This window comes from Abrus precatorius, unplaced genomic scaffold (genome assembly GCF_003935025.1).
Source record: "Abrus precatorius isolate BTA unplaced genomic scaffold, Abrus_2018 Scaffold11, whole genome shotgun sequence".
NCBI classification, from domain to species: Eukaryota; Viridiplantae; Streptophyta; class Magnoliopsida; order Fabales; family Fabaceae; genus Abrus; species Abrus precatorius.
The window spans coordinates 4,577,221-4,587,857 of NW_020874303.1; the positions used below are offsets into that span (position 1 = coordinate 4,577,221).

The following is a 10,637-nucleotide window of genomic DNA, read 5'->3' on the forward strand; positions in this document are numbered from 1 at the left end:
TCTATATATATATATATATATATATAAACAAATAAATAAAAACAGGAAGCAATATATATGAACGACAAAGTAAATACTACAAATTTCAACGCCGAAAATCCATTTTAACTACTTAATCAAGACAAAACTCGTCTTTTCCGTGATCTTCACAAAGTCCGTGTATTGAGGGAAGACAACAAAGACTTTATGTCAACTAATTTCTAGTGTTATATTCGTTTTCTTGAGAAGGAATAAGAATTTCACTCTTATTTTATTTTTTGTGAAAGAAAAATTTCTGGGTCATTGATGCTTTGTGAATAAAGAAATTAAAGACGTGAACAATATAAGAGAACTACGAAATAAACTGTTGATTATTGTTTGGGAAAACAAGACTTTATTCTGGAACACATGAAGTACATGCAAGTACATAACTCATCCGTTATGCACATACATGCATACATGATGAAGTGGTATTCTTATTCATATATATAGTAGTTTATTAGTAAAAGTTCCTGCATCTTATATTATACATATGTTGGATATGCATTTGCATTTAACAGTTTCTAGTGCACCAACAACGAGCATCGTCCCTGCACCTGCCCCTCACTAAGTGCTCTTTATTCTTACAGTGATCATCGCAGCTGGCGGTGGTGAAGCATGGACCCCTGTATGTATCTGCCAGATTCTCACAAGTCCTTCCCTCTGTTTGCACCACTACTTCTTCTGCACGTACCATTTCATTGTTTAATTACTAATTTCCCATCAGTACTTTAAAAATAAATGAAACTAATTGGTATTCAAAATGTTTTATAAAAATAAATATTTTTTTTTAATCAAATCAAACACATACTCATAATTAAATATTAGAAACAATAGTTTCTGCTAATAATAACTAGTTAAATTAAAGAGCATTGAGCAAAACGCAAAAGTATATATGACACAATAGAACTAATGTAACATTTTGCATCCCAAAACAATAGCTAGAGACATGCAATAGATTGACGTGAAGACTTGAATATCTTACGAGCAACAAAGAGAACGAGGAAGAGGAAGCACAATCCAGCTAGTGATTTCTTCTCCATTATGACTTAGTGATTTGCTTATCTGCTGTGTATGTTGATTATGTGTAGTGATGCTACGTAGGGTGTGTGTGTTAGACACATATATATAGTGATGCGCTGAGGGACTTGACGAGTACGAATGATCATAAATTCTGATGACAAATTAATAAAGTTGCAATGGAAACCCTAATAGAAGGAAGCAGAATTCAAATATTGGGTTGTAATTGTACTCTTTTGTGGAAAAGTCAACAACAAGCCGCATGTATGACCGATCGAAGAGCTTATCAAGATAAGATGCTACCTACAATATATATGACACAATAATGTTATTTATCTTTTGCGATTAAAAGATTAAAAAAAAAATTCTTTATGAAACATAATCATTAAGTTATTATCAGAATTAGTAAAATTCATATAATTTTATTATTAACTAAAATTTATTAAAATTTTAAAAAAAATATTAATTTAAGAGTGATGTTCCGTGATTTTTTATAGCTTTTAATAAATTTTAACTGAGTGAAAGATGAATTATAAAAAAATGTGTTAAGAGAATATATATGTTATTAATTCCTAATGTCTCATCCAAAATTAATTAATATTCTCCTTAATGGTATCCACATATTTCTGATAGATTAATTTTTATTGACATTCAACAAAATCTCAATTTATAGAGGTGGATCATATGAAAGAAGGAAAATGGGCATTGACATCCATATTATCAACACAAATTCTATTTAAAAAGGGTAATTTTACCTATCGTTTCTTTTTAATTTTAAGAAATACATGGATGGGTGCATGTGCGTCAACATATAAATGATGTAACATATTCTATTAAAAACAAGTTTTTTTTTAAAAATAATAATGCAAAGCTATAAAACAACAATGATTTATACGAGTGCAATACGTCAGGAAAAATTGAAAAGTCTATGAAACGGTGCAGCAAGTTAGCCATGAATTCAACGAAGCGGTGCGATAATACGTAATACCTACGATTACATTGAGAATGTTTGCAGATTAACTAATTTAATCTAATCATTCTTTTAGAATTTCTCAACGAGTTTGGTATAAAAGATAAATTCAATTGAAATCGACCGAATTTAATCAATTTGTATACCTAAGTTTGCTTTTACTCTAAAAAGTAATTTCAGAAAAATAACGAATTCTTGCATCTATCATTCTTATCCTGAAATTATAACATTTGTTGAAGGCATATTGGTTGTATGGTCTATTTTCATTTCATTATTCATGAATCTCTAACAAATTTTGGTTTTCCAAAACCCATCATTACTATATCATTCTAAGTGCTTGAAACAATCCACATATCGTATAATTTCCACAATGTCCATTATCTTTAAATTCAATAAAATTTAATAAAATTCCAATACAAATCATTAACAAGTACTCTGCCATTATCATAGTGTTACAAAAAGTACACATATTATTCTAAAAATATTATTCACAAAAAAAAGTGATAATAAATTATAAATTAATAAAAAAATTGTTTCACGTGTTTTTTGTACTTACAAATGATTTTTTTTCCTTCATATTTACAGAAACATATACGCACAGGTATTTAATTAAATACATAATGTTGACTATATCACTTCTCTCTTGCCATCAAACCAATTAAACATATAGATGACGTGACAACTAATTAATTGGATCGTGCTTAATTAGAACAATACGAGAATATTGGAAAGAAAAATAACAATTCATATTTCGCAATAAAACAGCACTTTATTCTTGAACAGAGAGTACATAACTCATCCGTTATGCACACAGTGCATTTACACGTAGTTCTTAGATAAGAAACAGTAATACATAGATGCAGTGCTACTTTTATTTGTATAATATAGTCTTATTTATAAAGCTCCTGCATGTTCTTGTTGAAGAGAAAGCGTAGTTTGCATTTAACAGTTTTTGGTGCACCAACACCGAAAATCGTCCCTGCATCTGCCACTGATTAAGTGTTCCTTGTTCTTACAGTGATCATCGCAGCTTCCAGTGGTGAAGCATGGACCCCTGTATGTATCAGCCAGGTTCTCGCAGGTCTTTGCCTCTGTTTGCACCACTTCTTCTGCACGTACCAATTCATTTAATTGTAAGCGATTCAGAACTATATCTAACTATATTTAATAGGAATTATATTAATAAATCATATTTTTAGTGTATTTTAAAAAATCAAAATTATAACTTAAAAATACAGTCCTTTTAGAAATTAAGTGGGTGGGAGCATCATCTCTATCTCTGTATACATAAAATGTAACATTATGCATATATAAAAAACATCAGATACATAAATATATATAGAAGGAGCTAGAGACACATATGCAATAGAATTAACATTGATCAGATGAATGGCTTACGAGCAACAAAGAGAACAAGGAAGAGGAAGCATAATCCAGCAAGTGATTTCTTCTCCATTATGGCTTAATTGGTAACACACTAATATGATGATATATGGGTGTGACAGTGAATGTTGTTGTGATCATAAGTGGTGTGTTAAGACACATATTTATAGCCCTAAGGGAGTTGACAAGTAAACGAGATTAAAGGTGAAATTTTGACTATAAAGTTGCAGAAAAAAGACGTAAGTTGAAACTAGAAGAAGCGGACATTTGAATTCTGGACATTGTGAATATATCATGGCGAACACTCAACATGCCCCGTGTACCATTCAGGAACCTATCGTTAATAGATTGAATTGATTGCTCGGTGATACTAAGATCCTCCGCAACACGCGTTTAAATTAATTTACCTTTTGTTTAAATTAATTACAAATACTGCTTCTATCTTTTATTAAAGTTATTTTTACTCCAACCAGATATTTGTTATTATACATGTTATATTGAAGATATTTTATTTTTAATATATATTTTTAATGAGTATTCTGATATCGTTATCTAAGTCTAGACTAATATATTGTTATTTAATTTGTTTCTGCGTATTCTAGAAAATTTCTAGCAAATAATTCATAAAATATATTAGAAAATTAAAACATAGCTCCACGACTCTACGGTATTATCTTAGTCAGCATACCTAAATAGATTGTTATTCCCAGCGTCTCTTTCCTTTTAAGTTTACCCTAAATGATAACTGTGGACAAATAGCAAAATTTTGTTTAAGCAACACCATTACCCTAGAATTTACTTTATAAGGATAAGAATAAGATTAAATAAGGATAAGAACTATATGTAGCATAAGTTATATGGGTGTATGCTCTATTTCAGTTCTCATCCTTTCGTGAATCAAAACCATATATTAGCTTTCTCAAACCCATCAATATTATCATTAAAAATGTTTAATATTCTTATCATAGTTTCCCTACTGTCCGTTATATTTTTAATTTAAATAAAATTTACTAAAATAAATTCACCAAAGTTTCAATACAGCTCAAAATATTAAAGTATAAAAGAATTATAAGACCTCATTAGGTTATCCAATCCAATAGCTACCACCCAACCAAGAGAAAATACCATTTCATACTTTAAGGGAGAAAAAAAAATTAAAAATAAAATAAATCATTTTTTTCAAAAAAACTATCTTATTTAACTGCTCTAAAAGTTAAAATGCATTTATTAACAAAATATATACATAGATAGATATATATAACAATGAAATATAGTAAAGGTTGAGAGAAAAAGAATGAGACGACATTCCTATTCGTAAGTTTTAAATTCGTGTCATTCAAAAGATATTTAATTGGTAAGATATAAAGTACCCTTGAGGTATGGCACCACTACACTTTTGATATATAAAGTTAATTTCGTAACAAATAATTCCTTTAAATTTGAAGTGAAATAAAAACAATAGTCAGCTGTTAGTTTCACAGTTATGTGAAGACCTAAATACATATGCTTTTATGCTTCTTCACATGGACGGAGTTGGAAATGTTTGCTACACTAACGAAACTCTAATGTCAATAACAGTTCAAAAGAATGATTACATAATATTAAAATTTTAAGGTAGCTAATCGTGTTTGTCTAAACTATTCTAGAGGTTTTAAAATCCTCTTGCCGTAGCCATGCTACTACCCACCCCACGTGAACACCTTAAAATGTTTTGAATTATATCAAATCTTAATATGATTAAAGCAAAATTTTAACGCTCCATAATAACAGAAGTGTTAAAAGGAAAATATTTCATTTTCATGTCTACGGAAACAAGGTATGCATTATTGGTTCTTTCTAGGTTTATTATGGATTTTTTGGTATAACCAGATTTGGGCAACAGTATCGCTATTGCGTCCACGATGCTGCTTTATAGAGTCATTACTGCAAAATTGGCCTTCAAAACTGCTGCAGGAGTGTTCTCTAATTTTGTAGGCAAGACCAAGTTGGTTTGAAGCTGCTAGTAAGTTAATGAAATACTATACGGTTTAGGATGATTTTCATTATTAAGGAATTTACAGTTAGTACTAAAATTTGAATCATCATATATACATATTAGTGATATATTTAAAATATGTAACCTCAGAACTTTTATGCTGGCTTTTAGTTTCACTCATTTCTTAGACTCCTTTAGTGAGATCTCACTTTTTACAACCCCAGGTTAACTACTATATGAGTGTGCGTGTGTTTATTTTTTTCCCTCTTTCATAACACGATAAAAAGTAGGATAAGATCATGATCCTATCTATTTGTTGCCCAAAAAGTGAGCCTAGTCAAGCAGAGGGTAACGTAGGTTGAGCTCAAATTAGAAACATCAAAATTGAGTTACATTTACCTAAAACGAGATCGACAGACCAATTTTAAAACTAGAAATTAACAGTAAATAATTGAGCTCGCGAACCACACAGCAGTATACGGGAAACAAAAGAAAATGTTAAAAGCTATTAAAACAAAATAATTGACAACATTGAGAAGATAATGTTGCAAAACCCAACAAAATCATTTTATATCCGTATTACCCCGATATTTTTTAGTATACTTATGCAATCTAATCTGTTTTATACCCATACGTGCACACAATGTTCAGTGAAAGGTGAAAAGAAACACAAGTCAAAGATGTAAAATGTATTTAAAGCGTACTATTAATAGATGGCAATTTTACGGAACATCTTGGTAACTAATAATAATCTACAGCAACCGAAAATACGGTTGCATCCATAACTATACAGGACCGTAATGGTTATTTAAGAAACAAATAATCCAAACTGGAGATATATGGCTTAGATGAGAGGAAGCTAATGAGAAAAATAGCTTTTCTTCCAGCTGAAGCCTTCATCGGTTACCTCCTCACAAGAATTTTTCTAAGCTTGAGGTCAATGTCGCCTTGGGCACAGCACCAATAACTGCATCTTTCTTCTCACCATTCTTGAAGACAATGACAGTTGGAATACTTCGAATGCCATACCGAGTAGCAGTTGAAGGGCTCTCATCAGTATTGAGTTTGTAACACTTAAGCTTATCAGCATACTCCTTTGCCAGCTCATCAATTATCGGGTGGATCATTCGGCAGGGACCACACCATGGAGCCCAGAATTCAACCAATACAGGTAACTCAGATTCAAGCACAAGTGATTGCCAATTTGCATCAGTAACAGAAGCCACTGCAATATCCAAAAATACAAAATGTTTAACTTCAGTAAAGTATCTCTCTCAATCATGCAATAATTCTCTGAAAACGTAAGGCAACAGAATACAGATAATTAGGATGCACATGCTTCACTTGGAGTACAATTATGAGTAATGCTAAACTGTAAAACATGAACATATTACATACCAGACAAATGAAGCTCATTGAAACAAAATAAAGGAAAATACACTAAGACATCAGTCAAAGGTCTGTAAAATGTCACTGCAATTGCATCATACCAAAAAGAAACCTATTGTTATTCCATCTTGTCTATCAGTCTTGAATGCTTCAAAAATTATTGGATCAATTTAGATTATTACAAGTTATCATAATTTGTCACAACTGTAACAGTAAAAAGCTTTAATCCCAAATCTAATAGAAACCATCCACATATCTTTTGTCTGGAGAAGGCTAAATCAATTAATGACTAAGACTTTATTTCCTATACAAATTTCTCAATGACGGCGAAACCTAACACAATAATCATTGTTATAACAAGCAGAAGATCAAAATTAAAAAGGAATAAAAAAGCGCTATCCCTTGATAAGAGCAGAAAAGAAGCTCCTCTGAAAATTGGAGTTAAACCATATACATCTGATATTCAATTTCTCGTCTATTTCCAAGAGTTCCAACTCTGATTCGAAAAGAGCTTCTTTGTTTCTCTCTTTCCTACTGATAATAAGCATAAACGAATCTTACTTTAACCCATTCTTTTCACGAAACACCACACCCCCAAGGGGTCATTTCTGACAGTGAAAAAAGGAGCTCAACTTTTAAGATAGTAAACTCAACCATACAATACAGACTAGACAAGCAGGGAGATGGATTGCATAAAACCATATTTAAAATTCATGGAGACATGTAACCCTGTACTTTGCTTCCGCATTAGAGATTATAGAACCAAGAAAGAGATGCCAGAAGAAAATGAAATAGACTCCCAGAGTGACCTTAAATGGTGATGCAGTTTTTGATTGTTTGGTAAAATCATGACTACAAGCATGATACATTAACACTGTAAAAATAGTCATGTTACCAAAAGAGATATAGTTAAATTATAAAACAAATATGTAATCAAAATCAAATATGAGAAATTCTCAAACTACTTTAGCTCTCCTATTCATTTTCCCACAAAACTTCACTTTGGAGAAATGTGCCAAGTTATGAATAAAAACTACGAAAGCACTAGATCTACAACATATTAAGTGTCAACTAAATTCAGAATTCAAAAAATACACCGAATTTATAAATAAATAAATAAATAAAGCAGTTTTCTTAGTTTCACTCGTCAACATCCTCAAAGGCTCAAACAATTAGCATAATTCTAACGTCTACACCAGCGGAAAGTGTGCAAGAAATTACACAGAACATCAACAAAACCACAACCAAACTATCACAAAACTCACTCGCAAGTCCTAAACAACAAATCAACCCTAAAAGCAACGAAATAATAATAATAAAAAACAATAACTCAACAATTATTGGTTCAATTCGCAACGAAATCGGATCCTGACCTTGAACGGCGGTATCACGAGCCTCACACGCGACGCGTCCACTTCGAGGAGCAGTTTTCGAGGCGGCGCGACTCGGAAAACGGGTATCGGCGGCGTGTGTGAGTCTGAGGCCGGCGTAGCGCGGCAACGTGGGAAGGTTACGGCAGGCGGAGATGGAAGGCGAGACGGTGAGGGAAGGGAAAGCGGAGGAGCGAATGAGGGTTAGGGATTGGAGTTGCACGGTGGCCATAGATGCAGAGGATCACAGCTCCAGCAAACTGTGGAAGTGGAAGTATTGTGATGAATGCGCAAGACAAGTTCAAGACTATTGGACGAAATTCTTCTTTTTTTTTAATATTTTGTTTTATTTTAGAAGATATTATTATTATTGTGTGGATGAGGTGCTGCTACACTAACACATTCACTTTCTCTTTCGTAGTTGTGGAAATAGAACCTTTTTTTTTTACTCCATCATTTGTTTTATTATTATTTATATTTCTTTAAATTATAGTAAAAAATCATAAAATATTTTTATAATAATAATTTTTTTTTTTGCTTGAGTATAATAATAATGTTAATACAATGTCTTTAACTGTTATGTCGGTGTCCGACACATTATTTTAAATAATGTTTAGGCATTTTTTGAATGTTTCTAAGATATAGTTTTTTATATGTAAATGTGAATAAGATATTATAATAGTTAAATAACAATAATATCCTTATCAAACTTACAATTAACAATATTAGTATTTCTGTTTTAAATTATAAGATTTGTGTTTTTAATTCAACACTATTTCATTAATTTAAAAAAGTAAATGGTGTTTTATTCCCAACTGAAAAGTATACACACATTCAGACATCGTAACTCACCTAATCTGTCCTGTGTCAGTAATCCCAACCTAAACTGGTAAACCCCAAAATGGTTCAAAATCCACTCTGCCAATAACACAACATTTCTAACCCCAAAATCTCACAGGATACACACTCTCACCAAATCTCTCTTTTTTTGTTCTTTTTTCTTATTTAATTATAAAAATATAATCCTAATAAATAATCATAACTTTTTAAAGAAAGAAAATCTTTATATTAATTATTTAAATAACAACCTAAAAAAATGAAAAACGTGTAGAGAAGACAGATGATGGATATATATTAAATGAGTTAATATGTTTTGATTTTCTTGTGGTACCAAATGCATGAAATTCTCATTGTCATGTCCTACACATACAGTGAGCTGGTCAATGTTGAAAACAAAGCAGTACCATATATGAATCACGAACAATTACTTGTTCTCCTTTTTTTCTTTGACTTCTCCTACCTACCCACCTCAAATGCAAAACACCCCTTCTTCTCTAATACCCTCTTTCATGTCCACCATGGAGGAAAAAGAACCAAAGCTCATAAGGCACGGCCATGGCTCCAAAGAGAAGACCATGCACATGCACATGCACATGCACATGCACAACCCATCTGATGCAATCATGAGATTGGCCTCACTTGCTATCAGCCTCAACGTGCGGTTGAAATCATCCGACATGCCTGTTCACATGCAAGAACATGCTCTGCGCTATACCGGATCACTCATTCCCCTTCATCCTCCTTCTCCAAACCCATCAAACACTCACTTAGCTAGAGCTCTCAAAAAGGTATTTCTCATCTCTCGCTTTTGCTTTCTTCTACTCTATCTTTAGTATAACCCATTTATTATTTTTAAATGAATGCCAACTAATATCTTGAAGAGTGGCTAAGAAATTAAAATTAAAAAAAAAAAAACAACTATTAAAAGGGTTATTCATACTTTCATTATGACATAATACACTCTTAACATAAATTTTAATAAAAATATTTTATTTATTGATTCATTAACTATATAAGATATACACTTTTGAGCAAGATTTTGATCTGTATTATGTATGAATTTCAGGAGTTTGACTCAAAGTATGGATTGGCGTGGCACTGCGTGGTAGGGAAGAGTTTTGGGTCGTTTGTGAGTCACACGGGTGGCGGGTTCGTCTACTTCTCAATGGACTCGCTTTCGGTTCTTCTCTTCAAAACTGAGGTTCACTTGGTCACGCAACCACCACCTACTTAATATTATTTTTTATTATTTTAGTGTTTCTTAATCGTATATACATAGTATTGTACTCTTGATTCCAATGACAACTCAGGTTGTGTACTTGGTGGTCTTCCCATGTGTGAACTCAACAGTTAACTCTTTAACCTACCCGGTTCCAAAGTTCCCTTGTATAAAGTGTGTTGCATTTACAAATGGTAATTAGATGGTTAATATATAGCTTTTGGGTATGTAACCAGTATTATATATGTGTGATAATGTTTTTCTAAAGGTTGACGACTTCATTGTAACTAACTGCCACCCTCATTGGGTTTAATTACATAGGTGCATGTGAAGAGAAGTTGAGTGTTCAAATTGGATCATGTAATTATGAGTTTAGTTGATGGGTGAGGAAGGCTATGGTTATAAAAGATTGGTCATATTTGGTTTGAGCTTTTCGTATATTCGTTTCATTCA

The 10,637-nt window shown here is 31.9% G+C and overlaps 3 protein-coding genes across 3 annotated transcripts; 1 reads left to right on the forward strand and 2 right to left on the reverse strand.

Moving 5' to 3' along the window:
• Window positions 1-2,872: 2,872 nt before the first annotated feature.
• Window positions 2,873-3,519, reverse strand: LOC113855282 (defensin-like protein). Its single transcript, XM_027486857.1, has 2 exons — window positions 3,407-3,519; window positions 2,873-3,117 (listed from the first exon to the last, which is right to left on the reverse strand). Exons 1-2 carry the CDS (start codon window positions 3,462-3,464, stop codon window positions 2,951-2,953), a joined length of 225 nt encoding a protein of 74 aa, XP_027342658.1. The 5' UTR covers window positions 3,465-3,519; the 3' UTR covers window positions 2,873-2,950.
• Window positions 3,520-6,045: 2,526 nt separating this feature from the next.
• LOC113854382 (thioredoxin 1-like) lies at window positions 6,046-8,431 on the reverse strand. The gene is made up of 2 exons (XM_027485339.1): window positions 8,129-8,431; window positions 6,046-6,591 (listed from the first exon to the last, which is right to left on the reverse strand). Exons 1-2 carry the CDS (start codon window positions 8,355-8,357, stop codon window positions 6,278-6,280), a joined length of 543 nt encoding a protein of 180 aa, XP_027341140.1. The 5' UTR covers window positions 8,358-8,431; the 3' UTR covers window positions 6,046-6,277.
• A 1,052-nt stretch (window positions 8,432-9,483) lies between these two features.
• LOC113855486 (dynein light chain 1, cytoplasmic-like) lies at window positions 9,484-10,199 on the forward strand. The gene is made up of 2 exons (XM_027487133.1): window positions 9,484-9,753; window positions 10,032-10,199. The coding sequence occupies exons 1-2, from the start codon at window positions 9,484-9,486 to the stop codon at window positions 10,197-10,199; spliced, it is 438 nt and encodes a 145-aa protein (XP_027342934.1).
• The last annotated feature ends 438 nt before the right edge of the window (window positions 10,200-10,637 follow it).